Below are 24,837 nucleotides of genomic sequence, written 5' to 3'. Positions count from 1 at the left end.
ATGGCGGGCTGCGTGTGTGTTTCTGAAACACCATGGATGGGCCACCCACCCCTGCAGCCCCATCTTTGCTTCAGAGCGCGTTTGAAGGCGTGGGTCCTGCACTTGGAGCCCCCTCAGGGTGTGTCATGAGATCACCAGGGCCTTTCTTGGGCTCCTCTGCTCAGCTGAGTGGCTCCCGTGGGACAGCTGGGGCTGGTGGTGGCACAGGGAAGGGAGCAGCTTGGGTTCCGACATGCAGGATTCTGAGCAGCCTGCAGGTGGATGGGCACAGTCCAGGGGGGCTGCTGGCGCGGTTGACCCTGAGGGAGCCGTGAACGGGGCTTTGGAGGTCCCCAGGCCCTGTGCCCACTGCTTCTAGACCCCCTGCCCTCCTGAGCGGGAAGGAGCCGGTGGCAAGGCCCAGAGGTGGGGAGGGAAAATGACGGCACCTTTCCAGCTCCTGCCAGGCAGAGCTGGAGCAGCAGATGGACAGGTGACGAAATCAAAATGTCCAGGGCTGCTGACCCCTCTCCCCCGACCTCCCAAGACCCTCAAGTCGGGGGTGCGAGATGGCCTCCCTCCCCGAGGGTCATTTTGTCAGCCTTCGCTCCTGGCCCAGGACTGCGCCCCCCTCCCTCTGCCCCCCAGAGACCCCTGTCTCCTTGATGTTTTTCAGATGATTTCATCGGTGCCCCCACCTCCGTGCTCAGCTCTGGCGTGCATCTGCTGACAGTCCTGCTGATAGGAAGGGGCTGGGGGAGCGGAGGCTCTGACCCCCTTGGGGACATCCCTGATAAGAGGAAATTCCACCCATCCACGGGGAGGATTTTTTCTTTCTCTTTCTAACTTTGCAGACGTTGCCAAGAACTAACGGAATCTCCGTGGTTGGCCGGCCGGCCGGCTGCCTCAGACTCAGTGGGCGGGCTGGATTCTGGGTTTGCTCTGGGGTGGGGGCCCATCCTGCTGGAAGGTTCCCTGGGGTGGGAGGAGGCTCCGGGGGCACATTTCTCTGATCCTGCGAGGCGCGTGGGTGGTGGAAAAGGAAATAAAAAAGAAATCACCCGACCCAGGAAGCTGGAGGGCCCGTCCTGGCCTTCCCATCCCTCCGCGAGCAGCTTTTTAGGAAGTGCCGTGGGATGCTGGCGGGCGGGAGCTGCCCTGGGCAGGGATGGCGTCTCCAGAGGCCCTGGGCAGGCCGGCCAGGGGAGGGCCGGCAGCTGCCAGGGAGGGAACAGAGGAGGGCCTCTTCCAGAAGCGGGGGTGGGGGGGGGGGCTGGACGTCGTCCAAATTTGGCTTTACCCACTGGGCCAATCGAAACCGTGCTGGCAGAAAGGAGAGCTGCTTGAGATTCCTTCCTGGACAGTGGAGGAGGGATTGCTTTAAAGGATTTGGCAAGGGGAGAGCTGGAGGAGTCTTCGTGGGCAGTAACGGGGGGAAGCCCCGACTTTGGGGCGCCTCGGGCCCCTGCGTGAAGGACGGCTTCGGCCAAGGAGGGCCTGTGCTGTTGGCCCCTCCCTCCCAGGCCTTGTGGGGCCGTGGGAGACCTTGAGCCACGGCCCCTCCTCCCGCCCGCACCCTCCTCGCTGCCGTAGGGCTGGCTCCTCCTTGTCGGGGCGATCCTGGGGGAGCGCAGCTGCCTGCCTTCGCAGAGCCCCTTCTCCCCGAGGCCTGTGCTCACTCCTGAGCAGGGGTTCAGGCCAGAGGGCAGCATCTCAGGTTTCTGGCGTCTGGGTTCCTGACCAGACGCTTCCTGCCCCGGACAAAGTGTGAAGTGTAATTCGATTTGGAGTTACTTATCGAGTTAGGTGAGCCTCATGCACTTTCAGAATTCAGTCCTTGATCCCCGCCACCCCGCCTGCACAAATTTGCAAAATTCCATCATTGATGTGCGGTGTCCCCATCCTTAGAAGGACACGGGGAGTCCCCGTGACATTCGTGAGGAGCTTGTCGTGGCTCGGGTAGGTTAACGGGACACAAGAAAAGTGGAGCCGAGTAGATGGGCAAAGATCTTGTTTCAAAGCCCCGCAGAGATGACGTCCCCCGCCCGCCGCCCGCTGGAGCGCAGCCTGTTCTCCGGCTGGTCCCCTGCTGCAGCGGAGCGTGGAGCGCGGAGATGGAGACCAGCTGGCCGCAACTCGGCTCTTTTCCTCTTGGATCTGTTTCCTGCCTTTGATGATTTTTTTTAACTTTCCTTCACCCTTCTCCGGCCATGGAACCCGGATCCTCTTCTCAGGGGCCTGGCCCAGGATCTGCACCTTCAGGGTCTACACTCCTTCAGCCTCTCCAAGTGGCTTAAGGGCCTGTGGCCACCTTACCTCGTTCACGTCCTAGCTCTGCCATTCACCAGCGCTGGGACCATAAGTGACAAAAGCACTGTGGGCCTCAGTTTCCTCATCTGGAGTGGGGAGAATGACAGTATCTGCCTTCTAGGGTTGTGATGTTTCTGAGTCAGTGCGGGTACAGCATTTAGAATAGGTGCACAGGGAGCCCCCGTAAACGTTGGCTGTTGGGATCAGCATCGTTCCTTCCTCATTCATTCATTCATTCAACAAACGTTTAGTGGTGGCCTTGCCGTGTGCCAGGCTCTGCTCTAGACGTGGCAGTACAGGGGTGAGCGTGGTGATGAGATGCCTGGCTTCCTGATCTTTCCTGGGGGAGACACACGGTACAAGCGAGCCACAGCATTGTGGAGGCTGCTGGAGAGCAGAGTACAGGCTCAGCGAGAGAGTTGTGAGGGCAAGCCACTCTGGCCACCAGGCCCCTGGGGAGGTGGGACAGAAGGAAGGAGCTGCCCTGGTCTCTCTGTCCCCTGGCAGTACCCGCGTCGGGGACTCACTCACCTTTAAGAAGCCCCCTTGCAGGTACAGGGAGCATTAGCTGTCTGGCCATGGGCTCAGGCGCTCTGTGGGGTCTGCAGATGTCCCCTCAGCCTGCAGTGCAGGCTTCCCTGAGGTCCTGGAGGGTGGCTCCGGTGCCCTCTCCTGTGTGCCCTGTTGCACCGTGAAGTCAGACTGGCTGCTGGGACCCTCTGGACTGGGGGCATGGAGAGGAGGAACGCTTTGCTCAGTGGGAGGAGGACGCTGGCTAGAGAGGCAGTTTCTCCAGGAGACAGGCCTGGAGACTGGGGCGGGAGGAGGACCTGGTGGTCAGGTGCCCTGGGAGCCCCAACATCTGCCCACCGAGTGAGTCCTCCTGGATCTGCTTGGTGACCTTGGCGCCCGTCATGGGTCTACAGATTGGCCTTGCTTTCTGCTCAGCCTCTGTGGGTGGTGATTGAGCTGGGCACGTGCAGCTGATGACATCAGTGTCCCCAGGCTTAAGGGCTGGGCATGGGGAGGACTGGGGTAAGATGAGGGCTGTGGCATTAGTTTAACCCCGGGAGCTTTGTCCTGGGGGTGTGGGCCTGGCTGTGACAGGTACCACTGGCTGCCCCTCTCCAGCTGGAAGCAGAGTCAGGCAGTGGCCCAGAGGCCGTTCCCCCGACAGAGCTGCCTCTGCATTTGGCAGATGAGGCTGATGCTCAGGGAGGATGGAACTTGTGGGGACACTCCTGGGATGCAGAACAGGCAGCAAGACAAGCAGAGGTGGGGGGCAGAGAAGGGTGACCCCTGGATGTTGGTTTCTACGTCAGGCCTTGCGAGCCCTCTCCCGTGGCTGCCTGGGGCTGTGATGGAGTGTGAGCACCCCAGAGTTTCCCACCCAATAGCTGGCTTCTCTCTGGGGGCTGCTTCCCAGCCAGATGAGCATCCCACCCCCCTGGGCCCATGATCTGATGACAGCGATCTGATCCCGTCATCCTTGGCAGGCCCTGAGGTAGGGCAACAATTTCTCACTTGGTGCGGAAGTCTACAGATGGCTCTGCCTCGGGGCTGTGAATTACAGCTCCCAGTGCAGGTGCACAGCGGAGAGAGGTCCCCGGTTGGGGCTGGTGGAGCCCTGCCCTGCCCCCAGCTCCTGGGAGAAGGCTGGCCCAGCGGGCACGTTTGGGCAAGGAGGGGGCAGGCCCCAAGACTGGCAGAGAGAGGGCAGCCCCCATCACAGGCCGGGCCAGCTGCTACCCACCTGCGAGTGGGGAGGGCTCTCCCACCAGGGAGTGGCAGATGGGCCAGGGCTCAAAAAGGGGGCCTGCAGAGAGAAATCGTCAAGGTTCCCTCCGCTGGCCTGCCGCCCCCAGAATCGCCCTTGCTGGGATGTGGGGCCTGCTGACCCTGGGCACCACCTGGCAGCACCCGGGCTCAGGCGCCTCTAAACGTCAGCCTGAGGGTGGTGCTGGCTGGGCCTCCGCTGTCCTCCCAGCTGTAAAGCCGGCCGTGGGCACTTGTGGGCCCAGCTCCACGGGCAGTGTCTTCCTTCCTTTCTTAGTGCAACAGCTTTATTGAGCTAAAACTCCCCGTGCCGCGCAGTTCAACCCTTCAGAGTGTGCAGTTCAGTGGCATTTGTTCACAGTGTTGTTCAACCATCATCTCTGTCTAGTTCCAGAACATTTTCATTGCCCCAGAGGAAACCCCATATGTGTTAAACAGCCACTCCCCGCTCCCCTGCCCCTGGCCACCACCAGTGTACTTTCTGTCTCCGTGGATTTGCCTGCTCTGGACATCTCCAAGTGGAATCTACACTGTGTGGCCGTCTGTGTCTGGCTTGTCTCACTGAGCCTCGTGGTCTCAGGGTTCATCCATGTTGTGGCGTGTGCCAGGACTTCGCTGCCTCTTATGGCTGCCTAATATGCTGTTGTGTGGACTCACCACGCTGGGTTTATCCATTCCTCCGTGGGTGGATGCTTTAGGTCTTTCTCGAGGAGCTGCTCTGTGCCACTCTAGTGAGGAGTTGGGGATGCCGCTGAGCAAGCCTCTGGTTCAAGGGGCTCTCAGGGGAGGAGCAGGGAGGGCGGGTCAGGAACTGCGTGGCCCCTTTCCCAGATGGGCGGTGCAGGCATGGCAGGGTGGAGGGGCCGCCAAGGGCCACGTGGAGCCAGCACCAGAACCCAAGGCGCCATCCCCGCCGTGAGGGCTGCAGGGGAACAGCAGAGCGGCTCTGGCTGGAGGACCGTGTCGGTTACTGTCCAGACCGCAGCCTTTCTGAGAACGACTGGCTTCTCTGGATCATGAGGCTGGGTATCCAAAGCAACTGAAAGCCAGGACTCAAAGAGATCCTCGTACACCGGGTTCAGAGCAGCGTTATCCACAGCAGCCGAAAGCCGGGACAAGTCAGGTGTCCACTGACGGGTAAATGGATAAACCATGGACTGTCATTCAGCCTTAAAAAGGAAGGAAGGTCTGACACCTGCTACATCATGGATCAATCTTGGGGACATCAGGCTGCGTGAAGGCAGCTGACACAAAGGGACAAATGCTGTGTGAGTCCACTTGTCTGAGCTCCCTGGAGTCGTCGAATTCACGGTCAGGAGGTAGAATGGAGGCTGCCAGGTGGGGACCGGGGGGCATGTTCAGTGGCGCAGAGTTCCTGCCGCGGATGAGGGAGAAGATGTGGAGATGGATGTTGGTGATGGTCATGCACCATTGCGAATGTACCCGAGGACGCTGAAGTGAACACTGAACATGCTTGAAATGGTCAGAATTTCACGTAATGCATACGTCACCACAATAAAGAAAATGATTCGGCTGGAAAGGAGGCGTTAGCCAGGGTGTGGGTACCCCCGCCTGGGTGGCCGCTTGGGCCGTCCTTACATGGAGGGGGGTGAAGTGTGGTGGGCAGTGATGCTTCCCTGGGCCTGGAGGCTGGAGGTGGTCCTTTGTGACCTTGAGTAAGTTACTTAACTTCTCTGAGTGTGAGTCTTCCACTTTTAAAAACTGGGGCTCCCTCTTGCTCTGTTTATCTGACGAAGGTGTCCGTCCAGTCATCTTGGACGTAAATGTGAAACCTCTTATTTTTCTGTTAAGAACTTCCCTTTCCTATTAATAGCATCCGATGTAGTTTGTGTGTGAAACAAAAATTTAGGTGACAGGCTGTGAGAAAGAGTGAGGCCTCAGCCCAGGGCAAGGGTCACTGGGGGCCGTGGTTTGGACACAGGTCCTGGGGGCTGTTCAGGAGGGGCAGCCGTGCGCGTGGGTCTGACCGCCGTCATGTGGAGGGGCTGTGGGCCAGCCTGGGCGGCAGAGCCCCTGCCCCACCCCAAGAGGGGAGACTCCCAAGGCCCCAGTCATCCCACGAGTCCTGAGTGAGTGTCCTCTCTCCGTGTGGCTCTGGGGGTCCCACAGGTCATTCCATCCTCACTGGAGTTCCTGCTCTGCCGCCCATTTCCAGTGGCATTTCTGAAAGAACCACTCTGGGGCCTCAGTTTCTCCATCGGTAGAAGGCACGGGACGGACTAGAATCGGTGTTGCCCTGTGTGGTGATTGTTCGCCGCGTGGAGCTGTTTAAATTTAAGCTGATTATAATTAAGTAAAATGAAAATTCAGTTCCTCAGTGGACTAGCCACGTTTCAAGTGCTCAGAGGTCACATAGGAAAACAGTTGGCAGTTCTTCAAACAATTAAAAACACCACTACCCACGACCCAGCAGTCCCACTTCCTGGTGTAGACCCGACAGAACTGAGAGCAGGGTCTCTGGGAGGTCTTTGCATGCCCACGTGCACAGCAGCGTTATTCACAACAGCTGAAACGTGGAAGCAGCCCACATATCCATCGACAGGTGAGTGGATATGCAAACTGTGCTCCATCCACACAGTGGAATATTACTCAGCCTTCAAAAGGAAGGGAGTTCTGACACCTGCTACAACATGGATCAACCTTGAGGACATTATGCTCAGTGAAACAGGCCAGTCACAAAAGGCCGAATACTGTAAGATTCCACTAATATGAGGTCCCTAGAGTCGTAGGTTCATAGAGACAGAAAGGAGGATGGTGGGGCCTGGGGGCTGGAGGAGGGGGTGGGGAGTGAGTGTTTAATGGGGACAGAGTTTCGGTTTTGCAAGATGAAAAGGGTTCTGGAGGTGGACGATAACGACGGCTGCACAACCACGTGAATGTGCTTAACACCGCTGACGTGTACGCTCCAAGTGGTTAACATGGTAAATTTTATGCTGTGTGTATTTTACCACAATTTAAAAAAAAGTCACATGTGGCTACCATATTGGGCAGCGCAGCATAGGACTTGCCATCATAGAGGAAATCCTGGTGGATGGTGCTGGAGTCGCTGGACTGTGCTGCCTCCCGGGTGGCTGGAGCCCCGTGGCTCTTCTGGAGAGCAAGCCTTCAGAGAAAGTGTCTCGGGCCAAGTTTGCCCGACAGGCCTCTGCTTTTCCCACGTGGGGGTCCTGAAGGCCGCCCCCAAGCCTCTCAGCCAGGTGGAAAGAAGGGATCTCCTGTCACCCCTTCTGTCCATGCCTGCCGCCGTCGGCCAGCCGGCAGGGCAGAATGGAGGTAGCTTGCAGGAGGCATCCCAGAGGAGGGCCTTGAAGGAACGACCCTCCCCTGTGCCGAAGGCCAGGCCTCCTCAGTCGGTGGGGAGGGTGGGATGGCACATTTGTGTAGTATTTCTCCAGCAGCCCTGGTGGGCAGGATGCTGGCTCTGGGTCGGGTTTCTGCAGTGGACACTGGTGCCTGTGGAGGGGGCCAGCTGGAGCTGAGGCCGGAAACCCCCTCCCTGCTGTCCCCAGGGCCCGTGGGGGGAAAGGAGGGGGGCTCAGGGGCAGCCCGTACTGCTCGGGTCAGGGTTGGGGGGGGGTGTGGAGGAGAGGTGGGGGTGGGGCAGGCCCAGGCAGAGTGGCTCCGCCGACAGATGGAAGCAATTTTCAGTCACGTGGGGTGGGGCTGAACTGCTGCCCCGAGAAGCGAGCCCCCCCGGGTGTCTGTCTCCAGGAAGCAGCCTCAGAGCCCCACGTTCAGGGCCAGGGGTGGTGCTCAGCTCTGTTTAAGATGCTGGAGCCCATCTCTGATTGTTTAAGATGCTGGAGCCCAGCGGAGAGTATTTCTGAGGAGGAAGCTGGGCCTCCGCCCGGAATGGCCTTCCCTGGGGGGGGCTGGGGTCGGGGTGGGGCTGGGCAGCGTGGAGCCCATGGCCTCAAGCTTGTGTCTGTTGGTGACATGTTAGAGGGAGATGGGCGGCCCGGGTGCGGTGCTGTGCCAGAGGAGCCACGCTCTGTCCATCTCAGGAAGCGGGTAGTTAAGTGACTGGCTGTGAGCATAGATGGCCCACACCCGTTTCTGGGATTTGTAAGCCAGTTGTCCTTGTCCCTGTTCTCTTGGTCCAGCCCTGCTGTGGGCCTGGGCAGAGGGAAGGGTGCTGGTCCGCCTCGGCTCCTCTGAGGCTCCTGTGAGACAGGTGGCTGCTGGGTCTGCGAGCTGGCTGGGCCTGCGGGGGCTGCGGGGGGGCAGAGTCTGGTTATTTCCCCAGGAAGTGGGAACAGTCTGTCTGAAAGCCTCGCAGTGACCTTCTGGCCTGGCCCGCTGAGTCCGGGCTTCGTGGGGCCAGGTGGGACTGGGGGGCAGGAACACCGCTTGTCCACCCTGGCAGTGGAGTGCACCTGCCACCGCAGCTCGCGTCTGGGGGCTGATGCCCAGGGAGCTCAGCAGCCCCTCGCTGCAGGTTCACCGGAGCGGCCGGCGGGGCCCGGGGAGGCAACAGGACACACCGTGTGGTCCCTTCGCGTGAGCTCAGGGTGCAGCAGAAGAGAGCTCCAGTCGCCCCTGGGAGCTAGGATGGAGCCGAAAGTTCCTGGTGGGCGGAGGGGGTGGGAAGTGCCTGGACCCGCTGGGACAGGGAAAGGTGACCCAGAGAAGCCCCTGGGCGCCGAAAGGATGGCCGAGGGAAGGTGTGGTGAGGGCATGTGGTTGAGGCAAGTGGCAGTGTGCTATGTCTGGGAGTGCACCGGGCACGGCTGATGTGCTCCAGCCAGGCCCTGGTGGGGAACTCCACTGTCTGGAGCACCCTGGCTCAGTGGTCCAGTGGGTGCCGTCTGGGCGCCCCTCCCACCTCCAGGTCTCTGACCTGGGCATGTGGACTCTTGAGGGCAGCCAGGGGAGGGGCTGTAGAGAGAAGGAAGGTTCCGGGCTGCAGACCACAGAACCTGTTATTCTGAGAAGCCCAGCCCCCCTGCCAGTCTGCAGACCTGAAAGCAAAACCTGGCCCTGTCCTGTGGGCGTGGGGCCTCCGAGAAGTCGGCCACCTGGATCCGGCCCAGGGCGGGAGACGGGGGCAGTGCCCCCAGCAGCTGTCTAGGGGCCCTCTCCCGCCAGCCACCCCGGGGAACAGCTGGGCTCAAGAGGACCCTCGAAAGAGGCCCCCAGCGCTCTCTCTCCCACCCCAGGGCTGTGGGTGCGGGGAGGGCAGCTGGGATTGAGCAGGCCCTGCCCAGGAGTGGCAGGAAGGAACAGGTGCTGGTCTCTCCCTCCGTTCTTCCGAAGGCTGTCCCGCCCTGAGGCCTCAGGCTGTGGCAGGTGTGGGTCTGTTCGAGTCAGGTGCAGGCGGTGGGGAGGGCCCCCCTGGGTGCCTGGCAGGGTGGAGGCAGGGACAAAGAGCATTCTGCACCCTTGGGCGAAGCTCAGGCGAGGGAGGCTGAGGAGGGTTCAGGGGTCACCCTGGCCTGGAGCCAAGGGAGGGGCAGGCTGGTGGAGACGGTTTGAGAGTCTGGGGCGGGGGCGCTCTGTGGCCAGAGAGTGGCTGCAGGACGGTGCACAATAAGTGCAAAGGGCTTCGGCCCTGGGGCGTTCTGTGGGGGGGTCTCTTGGGCAACCGAGCCTCAGTTTCCCCATGTGAGAGATGGGGATGGTGTTTGGCTCCACCTAAGGATGTAGGTGCTTGGCAGATGCTTGCGTAGGACCCCCATCAGCCCTCACGCCCCTGCTCCTCTTTCCGCAGCCACTGAGGCAGCTCCTGGCTGTGTTGGCGACATGGCCGACACCCCCAGAGACGCCGGGCTCAAGCAGGTGCCCGCACCGCGGAATGAGAAGGCCGCCGTGGACTTCGGCTATGTGGGGATCGACTCCATCCTGGAGCAGATGCGCCGGAAGGCCATGAAGCAAGGCTTCGAGTTCAACATCATGGTGGTCGGTGAGTCCCGCTCCACCACCACTCAGAACCCACGCAGGGACCCGGCACGGCGCCGGCCACACAAGCTCAGTGGCTCAGTCTCCTCTTCTGTAAGAGGGGGTGACAGACCCGGCCTGCGGGACAGGTAGTGAGAGGCACTGTGTGTGCATGCGTGTGCCTGCGAGGAGGGTCCCCAGCGCCTCTCGGCTCCTCTCATTAAGATCCCCTGAGATAGGGGCTGGCTTGGTGGCCTAGTGGTTTGGCATGCTCCACTTCAGCAGCCCGGGTTCGCTTCCCAGGAGCAGACCTACACCACCTGTCTGTCAGTGGCCATGCCATGGCAGTGGCTCACATACAAAAAGAAAAAAACGAACCCTTGAGAGAGTTCTGGTAGGCCTGGCGCTGGGCGTGGGCAGGCACTCAGTAAACAGCAGTTCTCTGACCAGTGGGCTCCACTTTCTGCTTTTAGCAGAAGTGTTCCCCTGGCTGTCAAGCCCTGGACTTAGCCCTGGGTGGGGCTGACCCCCACGCCCAGCAGGCCTGGCTGGAGGCTTCCTGGTGGCCCCTGGAGAGCTGGATGGTCACTGGGGGAGGTCACTGATCAGCCCAGCCCAGACAGGGTTGGAGGCCGGGTTGTGGGGAGCAGTGGGCAGCCCCTCAGGTCCCATTCCGTCCTCACAGTGGGTGGTATCCCACTTTACAGGTGGAGACAAGGCCCAGAGAGGGCATGACAAGGTTCCTCTGCTTGCAAGGGCAGAGAGAGCAGGAGCTGGTTCCTCTCCCTCCCTCCCACACAGTGCCCCCACCGCAGAGATGCAGCCAGGGTGGAAGGGTGTCTGTTTGGGGTCCACAGACCAGGGGCAGCATCCCGGCTTTGCTCCAACCCAGCTGCGTGGTGCTGGTCCTGACTTGCCTGGGCTTCTGCCAGCCTCGGTTTCCTTGTCCATGAATGGGGTAATCCTGACCCCTCAGGGCCAGCAGGGACAAGTGGGATAACGGGTTCAGCCCGAGGCATGGTGATAGGGGCAGGAGAAGTTGCAGAAGCAATAGGAATGATGGTGACGGTAATAAAAATAATAATACTAATATCGGGATAAACTAAAATATTCTGGTGGTGTCGCCCAGATGTAAGGGGCGTGGCTGGAATATTTGACATAGCTCCCGGCCTGAGCTTGGCCAGGACACAAAACAGGTGGGCAGAGGGGAGAGGGCATGCTCTAGAGCTTGGGCCAAGGATTCCCGACACCGGCCTCTGCCTCCTGGAGCCCACACTTTTCCTTGGAAGGTTATTAGAGTCGGAAAATCAGTATAATTTAATTTTTAAAAATATGATGGTTGGCACAGCCTAAGGCAGCTGAGCGCAGGGGCGAAGCGATGGGGCTCCGAGTCTGGAGTCGTGTGTGAGTGGGTGTGTGTGCGTGTGAGAGTGCACCCACCTGTGCTGAGGTGCACCTGGTACACAGTAGGCACTTTATAAATGTTGGCAGCCATTCCCACTATCTCTGAGGTAGAAGGCCATGGCTGGGGTCCTGCAGCCGGGTTGCTGGGCTCTAATCCCCACTCTGGGCTCTGTGCCTCAGTTTCCTCCTGCATCAGGTGGGACAGTGACGGCCCCTGGTGGTGAGGGTGAGCTCCTGCATGTAGGACAGCGCCTGGCGCCCAGGTGTGCTGTGTGAATGGAACCTGCTGTTGGGCGGCAGCGAGGCAGGCCCTAGATTGAGGGTGATTTAGAACAGGGGGCACCTTCCTGTCACAGCTGGGTCCAGGTCCCTGCCCACTGTGCTTCTCTGCCCTTTTCCCCCCTGCTGTGGCAGGGGCTCAGGGTGAGGCAAGGTTTGGGCGCGCAGTAGGGCCACAAGTGCTTCTGAGGCTCCGGGTGCCTGGGAGTCACAAGGGGGCATGGCTGATGCCTGGGGGCTCACTGGCCACTCAGGCCCTAGCTGCAGGGTCTGTTGACGTGGGCGCCAGCCAGCGGCTGTCCCTACCCTGGCAGCGAGGCACAGCTGCCCACCGTCTGGGGGCCCCGGTCAGCCTCCTGTGCCAGAAGGAGCTGACCCAGTGGCTTTTCACCAAACCCGGCAGTAACTCGACTGTAGGCTGTGCATGCTGAGTGTGCGAACACTTCAACCCAGGTGACCTCAGAGGCTGGGAGCCCAGCCCCGGGCTTTAGACCGGAACCCTGCTGTGTGGCCCAGCCACGGTTCGATGGTGGCACGTTCGCAGACGCTCCCTCCATGGGGGATACAGACCCTCCCTTCTGGGGTCCTGGGGCGGGTGCTCTCTGCAGAGCTTTCCTGTCAAACCTCATGTGGATCCCAGTGTGTCCAGCAGCTAAGAATGGAGCTGCACCAGAGGGGCCAGCCCCCACCCCACCTCCCGACCCTGTTCTGCATCTCAGCTCCCCTTGGGAAGCCCGGGACCCTGCACGGGGCACTCTGACAACCCCTGTGGTCAGAAAAGCTGGGGTCCGGGTCCTGCCCTGCTACAGTGTGCCACGGGAACTCAGCCACCGGCCCTCCTGGCCCTTCCTGTCTCCTGACTAGCCCCTGACCCAGAGCACTCCCTGCCCCAGGAGTGCTGGGGTTAGGGGGACGCCCAGACTCCCCTGAGTGGCAGGGCCCATGACCCGCCCTCTCCGGAGAGCCCGCTGACCAGCCCTGTTCTCTCCCCAGGGCAGAGCGGCTTGGGGAAGTCCACCTTGATCAACACTCTCTTCAAATCCAAGATCAGCCGGAAGTCGGTGCAGCCCACCTCGGAGGAGCGCATCCCCAAGACCATTGAGATCAAGTCCATCACGCACGGTGAGCGCGGGGTGTGCGGTGGTGACGCCTTCTTCCTTCCTGCTGGGTCAGGCCCCCAGGTCCCCTGAGCTGGGGACTCGAGGCAGCGTCTCAGCGTCTCTGGGCATGTTAACTGCGGATCAGGGGTCAGGGGTCAAGGGTGCTTTCCAGGACCCTGAGGGCCCAGTTGGACCAAGCCCCCTGGAGACGAGTGAATTTTGCACCCACGCTCATGGGCAGGGGCCTACCCAGGATAACTGTCACCAGCCCCTGCTGGACTTCACTGCTAAAGGCCGTGGCCTCCCCGGCGTCACCTGGGTGTCATTGAGGGTCACCCTGGGCACCCCAGGGGGCCTCGTTGGGCAGGTCGGTCAGGCGTCAGGTGTCTTTAAGGGTCCTGCTCCCCCCTGAGCTCGGTGGGCGCTGCAATTCTCTGCAGATATCGAGGAGAAGGGTGTCCGCATGAAGCTGACCGTCATCGACACGCCGGGGTTCGGGGACCACATCAACAATGAGAACTGGTGAGAGGCTCCGGGGGCCTGTGGGCTGTGGGGGCCCCTCCTCCAGGTGGAAGAGCATAACGGGGGTGCTGGGGCCTGTCTCCTGGGCCGGAGGTACCGCTCAACCCCGAGAAGCCCCAAATCCTGACTATAGCAGAGCTCCTTGGAATCTTGTCCTTCCCCCAGCCACCCCTGGGAGGCTGGTCTGGGGGCTCTGAGATAAGGCTGTGGCCTCTGCTCAGAAAGTCAGACATGCCCAGCGCGTGTACTAGAGGACTGGGCGTCGGGCCGGCAGTCAGGGCGTTAGTGACCGGGGTGAGGACGGGGGGCGCTGTCCCCGAGCTCGGGCAGGAGGGTGTCTGCAGGTGGGCTGACCCTGGCCTCTGCGCAGCTGGCAGCCCATCATGAAGTTCATCAACGACCAGTACGAGAAGTACCTGCAGGAGGAGGTCAACATCAACCGAAAGAAGCGCATCCCGGACACGCGCGTCCACTGCTGCCTCTACTTCATCCCTGCCACCGGCCACTCGTACGTCCCACGCGCGGCCCCGTCCTAGGGTTGGGCTGTCCCGGGCTCTGTCCCCTCAGGACCGTCAGAATGCCTCCACGGTGCTGCCCGCCCCGGGCTGGGCGCAGAAGGCTGCATGGGACATGGTCAGCAGCCATGGGTCGTGACGAGGCCACACGTGTGCCCCCCGTCTCATCCTGCCCTCTACCCTGTGTGGTGTCCCGCCCTCTCTCCTCCCTGCAGCTTGGGTGGGCCCGCGGGTCCTGGAACCTGGCCGCCTGTGTCTTGGGCCGGGCCGTGCTTCTCAGTTTGCTCGTTCTGGCCTGGCTTTGGCAGGTCCATTGAGACTCCTGAGCTATGCATCCTTAGCATTCCCTGACCCTCTCTGTGCCGGTTCCAGTCTATTAAGTGGGCACTGGTGCAGGGAGCCCGGGGCTTGGGGTCCCCCTCCCCACAGGCCCCTGTTACAGGAAGAAGTCCAGCTGGAGGTAGCCAGCCTCAACTTGGGGTCTTTATGGGCAAACCAAGCCTGGGTCCCCGAGCCCACACTCAGCAAGGGTCTGTTCAGGGCCAGGGAGGCCGGGCTCGCTGGACAGGCACCAGAGCAGGGGTCTGTCTATGGGCGGACCAGCCATGCAGGGCTTTAGCCATGACCAAACATCTCCCCTCCCTGTGGGACATAAGGGCTCACCTGAGGGTCCCAGGGCAGTTGTTTTGGCTGCTCCAGGCTTCACCTCCACTGAGGCCGGTGGTGGGAAGCAGAGGCCCCAAGATGGCACTGGCAGGGCGCTGAGGGCTGGCAGGCAGTGGCGTTTCTGCCATGACCCAGCGGGGCGCCGTGCCCCCTTCCCGCCCCAGGCCTGCGAGACAGGGCTGGCTCTTCGCCATCCTAGTTCAGAGCCCCACGCCCCTTCTGTGACTTGCTCTCGGCGTGGGGAAGAGCAGCGCAGCTCTGCTCCAGGGTGGGGAGATGGTGCCCACCACTCAGGTCTGTGGCACCTTTCCCGAGTCAGACACGGGCACGCTGGAGCCGGTGGCGAGGGGCTGGGGCGCCCTGGAGAGGTGCCAGGTGCTTGCTCCCACGTCTCCATCCTCTCCCCTCCCAATCGAAGCCCCACAGCCCAACGGCCATCTGAACTGGTGGCAGACGGGGCAGATGGCAGCCCCTCTCTGAGTGGACACCTTGGGGGCTTTGGGACCCGGAACTCACAGATGAGGATGCTGGGAGCCTGCCTGGCCCCAGCGCCCCCCGCCCATGCTTGGTGGTGCTTGTGTCCAGGGCCGTCCTTTTCCTTTGTCCCTGCCCCTCCCTCGCAGCCTGGCTCAACCCACAGCCTTGGCCATTTCGGCATGTGCCTCCTACCCCAGGAGCCCCTCACAGGCACCCCTAGGGCCCCTCCCTCAGCTCCATTCAGGCCCCCGGCCACACCTCCTTCACGGAGCCGCATCTCACCTGCATTGTCGTGTTCCAGCCTCAGGCCCCTGGACATCGAGTTCATGAAGCGCTTGAGCAAAGTGGTCAACATCGTTCCGGTCATCGCCAAGGCCGACACGCTGACCCTGGACGAGAGGGTCTACTTCAAGCAGCGGGTAGGGCTCTCCCCCTCCGCCCGGCCCCCGGCCCCCGGCCCCCTGCCCTGGGTGAGAGCGAGGCCGGGGAGGGGCTGTCAGACGAGGCATGCCTGTTTTTTATCAGATGGGAGAGAAAGTCCAAGAGGGAGGGTCTCCACCAGGCACTTCTCCCGCGGGAGCTGCTGCTTCCTTCCCTCTCACGGTGCCAGTGTGGCTGCGTGGGGGGCTGTCCGAGCAGACGGGCGGGCCTGGGCTGCTGCTGTCTAACAGGGCCGCGCATCAGGACCGGCTGGGAAACTGGAAAGATGGAGGGGCCTGGGCGCAGTGGGCCTCTGCCTCAGTGAGCGGGAGCACAGCCCTCGAATCTAATCCCCACTCATGGCTCTGCCGTGAGCCGGGCACCAGGGATTTTCCCAGCATGCCTAGGGAAGGATGGTCCACTGTGCTCTCGGTGTGTCCACCAGAGGGAAAAGGGACGAGAAAGCCCTCGAGGCTGCCCACGGGCTTGGGTCTGTGTTCAGGGCAGCAATGACCCTGCTCACAGGGATGTCATTGACTGAGCATCATCCATGTTGGCAGCTGTGCCTGGGAAGGGTGGTGTCAGTTTGTCGCAGGCAGGTGCACTGTGCAGGTGTTCGGGGCGGCAGTGAGAGGGTTCCAGGCAGAGCTCAGGAGGGGAGGACTCGGCCGACTGCATCATTTTCCTGGGCGTGTGAAGAGCTGAGAGGGAAGACAGGGCGCTGGGGACAGTGACCGGCTCGGGCAGCTGCAGGTCTGTCTCAGGGCAGGCAGGGCTGCAGCTGCCCCTCCTCCACTCGGAAGCGCAGGAGTTGGAGAGTGTCCAGGTCACCAGCCCCCACAGCCCGCCCTTGACCCTGAGCCTGGGGCCGCTCATGTTGCGGAGGTCATGCAGAGCGCGGGCGGATACTGACGGGCCGGGCTGGCGTGCTACATGCACGGGGCCCACATCTCTCCCCTCTGGTCCCCAGATCACGGCGGACCTGCTGTCCAACGGCATCGACGTGTACCCGCAGAAGGAGTTTGACGAGGACTCAGAGGACCGGCTGGTGAACGAGAAGTTCCGAGTGCGTGCTAGGCCGGGACGCGGTTCCCAGAGGCTCCCTCGTTTCTTGCTGGAGGGGATGGGTGGGGGGTCTTCCTGCCCTAGCAGGGGGTCTGGGGGAAACGGGTAGGATGGCCTTGAGCCATGAGAACCTGTCCTTTGGGCTGGATGTCAACAGAGCCTGAATGTCCACATCTGGCCCTCTCAGGCCAAGGGTCTCAGTTCTTGGGGCCCCAGGCTCAGGGCAGCTCCTCCCAGGGGTCCAGAGGTTGGACTGGCCTTGTCCGCACCTGTGGCCAATGCCCCCTGCCCCTCCCCCAGGAGATGATCCCGTTCGCCGTGGTGGGCAGTGACCATGAGTACCAAGTGAATGGGAAGAGGATCCTTGGAAGGAAAACCAAGTGGGGCACCATCGAAGGTAACCGCCAGGCGGGCACCTGGGGCTTTCAGACAAACCACAAAGAGAAAGCTGCTTCTGCTGACCGAGACTACGCGTCAGGGCCTGAGCTGGGCGCTCAGCACCTCATCTGTTGCATTGCCACCCAGCCACCCGGATGAGTCCTCTTGGGGAAATGAGGGTGGCTTGGCCAGGGCCCACAGCCATTAGCTGACAGAGCTGTGTCTCCACCCCGATATCCCATGGGTACGGAAATATCCAGGGAGGGACTAGGGTGGGGACTGCCATGTTCTGGGTTCTGGTGCTGGTGTTTCATAGGCATGCTGTGTGACCCTGGACAAATTGCCTCACCTCTCTGGGCCTAGGAAAGGGCTGGGCTATATATAGGTCTGTCCAGCTCTGAGAACCAGACAGCCCTCCCACTTCAGAAGTTCCCAGGACCCCCACCTTGTAGTATCCCATGACCTGTGGGGCAGAGGGGCTCATCTGAGGGTCCCACGGCAGCTGGTCTGTCTGCTCCAGGCTTTGCTTCTGTTAGGACAGACTCAGAAGCTTCAAACAACAGAAATGTATTCTCTCGCAGTTGTGCAGGCCGAAATCAAGGTGTGGGCAGGGTTGGCTCTGGGGACAATCTGTCCCAGGTCCTCTTGTTCTGGTGGCTCCAGGCGGTCCTGGGCGTCCCTTGGCTTGTAGTTGCATCCCTTCAGTGTACATCTTCACGTGGCCTCTCCTCTGTGTGTCTGTCCTTCCCTCTTCTTATTAAGGACATTTGTTGCTGGTGGTAGGGTCCACCCTAAATCTAAGGTGATCCCCTCTTGAGATCCTTAATTGAATTAATGTCTTTAAAAACTCTTTCCAAATAAGGTCCCGTTCGCGGGTACCGAGGGGTGGGAGTTGGATGTGGTTTTGGGGGGACACAGTTCAGCCCACTTCCGGTGGAAACACCCTCCGGGATGCACCTGGGCAATTTTCACTCTTCCTCTCTGCTCCTTCCTCCCTCTAGAGCGGAGGAGGGAAAAGGACAGTGAGATGGGCCGCTTTGTCTCTTGTTCAAGGCCCAACACAGAGAAGGAAGCAGAAGGTCACAGCAGCTGCAGCCCCCCTACCCCCCGCTCTGTGAACATGGGCAAGTCCCTTAGTCCCCAGAGCCTCAGTGTTCCCCCTCTGTAAGGTGGGTACTTCCTGCCAAGAGTGTAGTCAAATGAGAAAATGTGCTGAAGACTGCTGGAGTTTTTGGGGAGCAGTGGCTCCAAGAAATGATCGTAATGAAAACTGCCGGGCTTTGAGCCCTCCCCGGGCAGCTCGTTCTACACCGATTGTCAGTAAGTCCTCGGGGCTCCCTGCAGCAGTACTGGCACCTTCTTAAAGAAGGGAGGTTGCAGAGGCCAGAGGTCCTGCCCAGGGTCCCAGAGTGGGCGGCGGCTCCAGAACCTGTGGGTCCGCCTGCACTGGCCTCCAGCTTGGGGGAGGGGTGGAGAGGACACGCCCCCAGAGGACGGACCAGTGCTCGGCCAGGACGCTGTTCCCAGAGGCTCCTCATTTCTTGCTGGAGGGGATGGGTGGGGGGTCTTTCTCGGGGTCCCCGCGTGGGTGTTTTTCTAAACCAGGCTCTGTCTCCAGCGTCTGCTGTGCAGGCTGCCTTTCCGCAGCTCTCCCCTCTGCCAGGAGTCTTGACCCCAGAAGTGTCTCTGGGGCCACTCACCTCCCTGTCCCCCCAAGACAGCCTCACTCAGGCTCTGTCCTGGGCTCATCCTGTCTTGGCCTCTCTTCCATTTCCTCTCTTCCTGGAATCTTGCTGTTTAGGAACCTTTTCATGAAAGACGTGTTTTGGAGGGTGGAGAAGTTTGGGATAAGAAAGGGCCAGTGGGGACCTGGGAGGGGCGGAGAGGGCCACCTGGTGATGGTGTGCATCTGCCGCCCCCTGGTGGCCAAGTCTGGGCGCTGCAGGCAGCCGGTAACAGAAATAGTTGGGAAATGAGCCAGGTGGCTTTTTTGTATCTGTTGCCCTGTGGCGGCCCTGATCCATTGAATTAAAAGACCTGTGTAATGTTGTGGCACCACCAGCTCATGCTGAGGGTCGTTAATGAGAAACAGCCCTTTGGAACCTGCAAAGACGGTGGCCAGGTGGCGGTTCCCACATCCCAGCAGCCTCTCATGGGGACCCTGCAGGAGATTTCTGCCCCAGCCTAGAATAGTCGCACTCCTCAGCACGCTGTGGCTTTTTATCTCCGGGACCTTGTGAGCTGAGAACTGGCCGCTCTGTGCTCACCCTTGGCAAGCGTGGTTATTAAGAGCTTTCACCTTGTGTGCCCCACCCCCCTGCCCGCCACGTGTTGTTTCTTTGTTCTTTCCTCCCACTTGGTGTATGCCACCATCCTGAGATAGCTGACTCATCCTTGGAAACCACCTGAAGTGTTTTCAAGAGGAAGGTGGGGTGTAATAAAGAGCACAACGAGCTCATTAATCGTCTCCTGTCCCTGGGACGTGGGTGGCATTATTACCCCAACTTTACAGATGAGGAAACTGAGGGCCAGAGAGGCCAGAGTAACGTGCCCAAGCCAGGAGGCAGCAGCCACACACTCACACTCCAGCTTCAGAGCTGTTCTTCCCACTGCTCTCCGTGTTGGATTAAAAGGCTGCGTGAGAGTTAGTCGGCAGAATGTTCCAGCACAGCCCTACGGGGTGGGGGATGTGGGAGGAGGGCAGAGCCCCGGCAAGAGGCAGCTGGAATAAAATCAAGAACACCCTTAGGGGTCCCTGCCTGCCAGCTCAGGGCTCAAAAACCAGCCCCTTGGACTCTGAGCACGGCCGTGTTGCTCTGGGAGGGGGAGGCCTGGGCTGTGGAGCCCGGCGTGGTGGGATCCGAGCCCTGCTCTGGCCTCGCCAGCCGTGGAGCCTGGACGGACAGTTTCTTGTGTTCTGAACCCTATTTCCCTAAGAACACAAAGGAGGTATGGTCGTCAATACCTCATGGGGTGTGTGCAGATAGGATGAAATTGTGCGGCAGGAGTGCCTGGCACAGGGTAGTGCCCGATGCCCTTTCCCCTGACTCCCCTGTGCGCCTCCCTTGGCCCAGGCGGTGGGACTCGCCGCCTGTTGAAGGTCAGCTGTTCCATGACGGTGACACTCACACATCAGTTAGGAAGCACAGCGATAAAACGGACACTGAGATGCCCACCAGCTTCAGCCCGAGCCGTTACCCGTGTGGTCGAGGGGGCCCCGGGCACTGGGGACCCCTCCTGCCCCGGCTCCTGCCGCCCCCAGAGCTAACCTCTGCCCACCGCTCCTTTGGGCTTTGTGCATCGTTGTGTAACATGCAGCTGCCCCTCGGCAGCGTGGGGCTCAGCTTTGCGAGTTCTTGAGTTTGATATAAACGATGACTTGGCGGTACGTGGTCTCTGCGTGTGCCTGTGTGCCCTGTGTGTGCCCTGAGCAGGGGCTGGTGTGTTTGGGGAGTGGGAGGACGTCGTGGGGCACAGGTTCTCTATGGTCCCAGCTCCATCCCATTCCCGCCTCATTTGTCCCGGCCCCTCCTGTCTTCAGGCCTCTCCTGGGACATCCTGCCCTTCCCAGGAGCCCTCTGGTCCCCGCTGACCCTGGCCACTTCCTGTAGCTCTCTCCCCCGGGCCTGGCTCGGCCGGTTACTGTGCCGTCTCCCTGATAGACCGGAACCTTCCGGGGAGCAGGAGCCAAGCTGGTCCTGTCACGGTGACGTTGCAGTGCCGCGTGCCTGCGAGGGGCCCAGCGCTCGCCTGTGGGGCGGTGACCCCGCGTTCCTGGGGGGCAGGGTGGCCTCGAGCAACATTACAGCCTCTGTCTCCTCTCCCCAGTCGAGAACACCGCACACTGTGAGTTTGCTTACCTGCGCGACCTCCTCATCAGGTGAGATGCCGGTGCCGGGGGCTGGCAGCCTTGGCCCGAGAGGGCCCCAAATCAGGGGTGGGCGCTGGGGAGTGGGGAGGTTCTGGAGCAGTGGGCACGTGCCACCCCGCTCCTGGGAGAAGCTCGGCAGTCCGTTCTCTAAAACACCTTCCTGGGAATGAAGCGGGGAGTGAAGTCCTTTTCACCTCCACATGGGACGGGCTGAGTTCTGACCCCTGCGGCCTGAGTGTGTTAGATTCAGGGCCCCAGGAGGTCTGGTGTGCCGAGCACAGGGCGTCCCCACTCCCATCTCAGCGTCCTCTGACCTCACCCCTTTGACCTGGCTGAGGCTCCTCCTCGGTTTCCTTGAGCTCAGGCAAGGAGTAGCCCATCCTTGATCTATGAGAGAGGGGGCTGGGGCAGGGAGGGCTGGGCAGGTGACGGAGGTAGGGTACCAGGGCCTCCCAGCTTCTCAGCCAGCAGGGAGATGGGGTCCAGGGATGAAGTCAAGAGGAGGGACGGGGCCATCTCTTGGGACCTCCAGGTTGTGGGGGGTGCAGCTTCTAGGAGCCAGCCCAACCTGTTGGGGAGCCTGGCTGAGGAAGGACACCCCACCAAGGCCTTTCAGACCCACCCCGAAACCTGTCCTATTGAGCTGCAGAAGAGGGGAGCTTGAGCACAGGACCAGCAGGGTCGACTGGCCCTCCAGCCCAGGCTGCCTGCCCGCTGCAGCGACCACTGTGGTCACTCACTGCCCCTCACCTGCCAGCACCCTTGGGTGCCAGCCTGGTGCTTTGGGACTGGAGCAAAGACCCCCCCGGCACTGGCCACTGCCAGGGGCCTCTGGCTCTACCCACTCTGAGCCTGCACCCAGCCCCCATCCTTGGATTGGCCACAGGTTGACACTGAGGTGGGGCTGTGTTAGGACACTGTGTCCTGAGAGGGTCTGGGGTTGCCGTGGAGACGGCCCCCCACCTCGTGCCCAGGCCTGGTCCGCTTGGTGGGCCTACAGCATCCCGCTGGGGGACCCCACGGGGAGCCATGCAGAGGGGTTGGGGGTGGGGAAGGCAGGCGGCGGGATCCCCGGCCAGGCCGAGCGCAGCTCTGCTGACCTCCCTGTGCCCCTCCCAGGACGCACATGCAGAACATCAAGGACATCACCAGCAGCATCCACTTCGAAGCCTACCGCGTGAAGCGCCTGCATGAGAGCAGCAGCGCCATGTCCAACGGCGTCGAGGAGAAGGAGCCTGAAGCCGAGGAGATGTAGGCCCCGCCTGCCCCAGGACCCTGCCCCGTCTTTTCCGCCCCCCCGACCCGCCCACAGCCCCCTTTTATTTTATATAATTTTCTCCATGTGTCGTGGTTCTCCGCCCCTTTCCACGCTGCCGAGTAACAAGATAACGAGTTCCCTCTTGACTATGTCCGTCATTAGCCGCTGACTGTGGGGCCCCGGGCGGGGTGGGGCCTCGGAGTGGAGGCCGGCTCTCTGGCTGTCCTGAGGTCTGTGGGAGCTGGACCGTGGCCAGGAGGGTGGGAGAGCACCCACTGAATCAGCACCAACCCCGGACCCCAGGCCCAGAGGAGCCGCCCCTCCTCTTGGTCCCCCTCGGCCACAGCCCCTGGAGCGTGGCGGGGTTGTGCCCACGGGAGGATGGAGCCATCCTGGTGGACCTGGAGCCCCTTCCTGCCCGCCGCCTCCCCACATGGCGTGGGCGGTCACTCAGACCATGTAACTCAGAGAGCCCCCTGCCCTTACCCCGCTCCCAAGGGAGAATAGTTAATTCCACGAGATGCAAGTTGCCAATTGCTTAGACGCGGCGAGCCTGTCCCGGAGCAGAAAGTGCCTTTATCTCTGCCGTCCATGGGAGCCAGCAGACTCCCCAGCTGTCCCCTCAGAAGGGAAATCGGGACAGTTTGCAGTGAGGGAGGTGTCTCTTCATCTCCCCGTTGCCCCCTCCCCCCTCGCTGGGGTTTGATTGAGAATTAAAAGGAAGGAACAAGGTGCACCCCACCCACCTCTCTGACTTTGGGGAAGATCCAAGCAAGTGAATCCGGTGGAGGAGCTGAGGGAGGAAGCGATGGCGGGTGCAGAAGGAACAGGGGGCCGTGTGGACCGTGGCTGGGGAAGTTCAGTGGCCCGAGAGGCCTTGGTGCCTGCCCAGTGTGACTGGCAAGTGTGTGTGTGTGTGTGTGTGTGTGTGTGTCTGTTCAAACATCTGTTTGGCCCAAGATGCTCTGGTTAAATTAAGGCCCAGTCGGTCATCCCAGACACACGCTCGGCCCTCTCGTCCAGGCCTTCCTGACGCCTGGGAGGTGGGAGGCCAGGCGAGCCTGACTGTTACCCTGTGTATGCCTGGGCCCCTGCACCCCAGAGCCCATTGAAAAGACCCCCAAAGAGGGAGAGGCTGGGAGCCAGGTGTTCACAGCCCACAGCCGGCCGCAGACAGGGTTCACGTCAGCACGGCCCGGCCGGTCTCTCCTGCTCCCTCACCCTCGCTCCACCGGGGGACCAGCTGGGACCGTCCGTGCTGTGCACAGCAGAACTCGTGCTGCTTCCTGCCTCCTGGAGAGAGGACCCGGCTCAGGCTGACGAGATTAGACACGGGTGAGGTGCACGTCCATCTGCGGACACCAGGCTTGCTGCCTGCAGCCGAGGAGAAGAACCGTGGGAGGAGGGGACGCAGACAGACCTGGGGTGCGCGGGTGTGTGCTGGCATGTGTGTGTGCACAGATGTCCCTGCCTTGCGTCTCCTCCCTCCCCACCTAGGAGAGGCAGGACCCCTTAGCAAAACACTTTTCTTGCCGACTTGCCATGTTTTTGCCAAAACCAGGAATTTGAAGGACTTGCCCATCTCCAGCGGGGGGTTCCGGGACGTGGGGCGGCCATCTCGGGGGGCGCGCTCCTCCAGCCTCGTGCTGCGGGGGCTCTGCGGCAGCCCACCCGGGATGGCTTTGCTTTCCTTCCCTGTAGCCGGATTTTGAAAAATTGTTAGTCTCGCCGGAATCTGTTCCACAGTGGCCTTTCGCTCTGTGCCTCCTGAGAAATTCGTCTCTTTTTGTATAAATAACTAAGTGTTGACAATGTATTTCCTGAAATAAATGTTGCAAATGCAAACCTGGAAGGCTCCGTCCAGAGCCGGGCTTTTTCTCTTTTCTGACCCTGGAAGCAGCAGTTTTGCTTTGACGAGAGTGAAGATGGTGGCAGGGTGCTTGCTGGGGAATTGTCTGATCCCTTTGAGGGGATAAAAGGGTTCTGGAACCTAGAAACACTCGTGTGTGGGGGCTCTTGAAAAGTGAGTGCAGGGGCCGGCCCCGTGGCCCAGTGGTTAAGTTTGCGCGCTCCAATTCAGCGGCTCAGGGTTTCACCCGTTCTGATCCTGGGCGCGGACATGGCGCCGCTTGTCAGGCCATGCTGAGGCGGCGTCCCACATAGCACAACTAGAAGGACCCACAACTAGAATATACAACTATGTACTAGGGGGCTTTGGTGAGAAGAAGAAGAAGAAAAAAGAAGATTGGCAACGGATGTTAGCTCAGATCTTTAACATAAAGTGCGAACGCGTGTCTTCCTGTGCTCAGTGAAGGTGGCTTTGAAGGGTTTCCACAGGGAGGCGCTGTGAGCTGCTTCGGTGAGTGTATTCTTGGAAATAAGTTTTTCTTAAAATTTAAATCTGTTGTATTGAACCCTATGAACTTGTTAGTATTTGATAGTTTCATGCCAACTTCACGTATTCCAAGAGAACGTGGCCCCAAGGAGACTGGAATTCAAGAGACCGCTGTCCGAGCTTTTCTCTGCCCACCACCAAGAGCTTGGGGAGCAGGGCCGAGCGGGTCTGGTCTCGGGTCCTTTGCTGTGCACGCGTCTCACCAGTTCCTTTCCCGCGTGCAGGGGTGTCCTGGGGCCGTCACAACAAAGTACCACAAACTGGGCGGCATCATACAATAGAAACTGAATCTCACAGTTCTGGAGGCCAGAAACCGAAGAGCAAGGTGTGGCCAGGGCCGCGCTCCCCCTGGCGGCCTCTGGGGAGAGTCCTTGGCCTCTTCCAGCTTCAGTGGCCGCATCACTCCAATCTCTGCCTTAAGTGGCCTTCTCTGTGTCTCCTTTCCTGTCTGTAAGGCACTCTCCTTGGGTTTCGGGCCCACCCTCATCCGGGATGGCCTCATCTGGATTACCCTAATACATCTG

The 24,837-nt window shown here is 60.9% G+C and overlaps 1 protein-coding gene across 20 annotated transcripts in view; it reads left to right on the top strand.

Moving 5' to 3' along the window:
* The window catches only part of SEPTIN9 (septin 9), a 161,500-nt gene extending 137,737 nt beyond the window's left edge, over window positions 1-23,763 (top strand). For 15 of the 20 annotated variants that reach the window (XM_023651940.2, XM_070225927.1, XM_070225928.1 and 12 more), the window contains 9 exons: window positions 9,797-9,988; window positions 12,640-12,768; window positions 13,187-13,268; window positions 13,639-13,776; window positions 15,228-15,345; window positions 16,317-16,412; window positions 16,712-16,808; window positions 20,618-20,669; window positions 21,780-23,763. In XM_023651940.2, coding sequence (XP_023507708.1) covers window positions 9,797-9,988; window positions 12,640-12,768; window positions 13,187-13,268; window positions 13,639-13,776; window positions 15,228-15,345; window positions 16,317-16,412; window positions 16,712-16,808; window positions 20,618-20,669; window positions 21,780-21,915 — 1,040 coding nt within the window. In that variant the 3' untranslated portion in view covers window positions 21,916-23,763. Of the gene's footprint in view, window positions 1-7,785; window positions 8,657-9,036; window positions 9,376-9,796; window positions 9,989-12,639; window positions 12,769-13,186; window positions 13,269-13,638; window positions 13,777-15,227; window positions 15,346-16,316; window positions 16,413-16,711; window positions 16,809-20,617; window positions 20,670-21,779 lie in introns of those variants that run through there. The other 5 variants (XM_070225934.1, XM_070225940.1, XM_070225935.1 and 2 more) reach the window with 5 other exon arrangements.
* Window positions 23,764-24,837: the final 1,074 nt, after the last annotated feature.

Source organism: Equus caballus, chromosome 11, assembly GCF_041296265.1.
Source record: "Equus caballus isolate H_3958 breed thoroughbred chromosome 11, TB-T2T, whole genome shotgun sequence".
NCBI classification, from domain to species: Eukaryota; Metazoa; Chordata; class Mammalia; order Perissodactyla; family Equidae; genus Equus; species Equus caballus.
The sequence above is the reverse complement of the archived record's forward strand: the minus strand, read 5'-3'. Positions and strand labels throughout refer to the sequence as shown.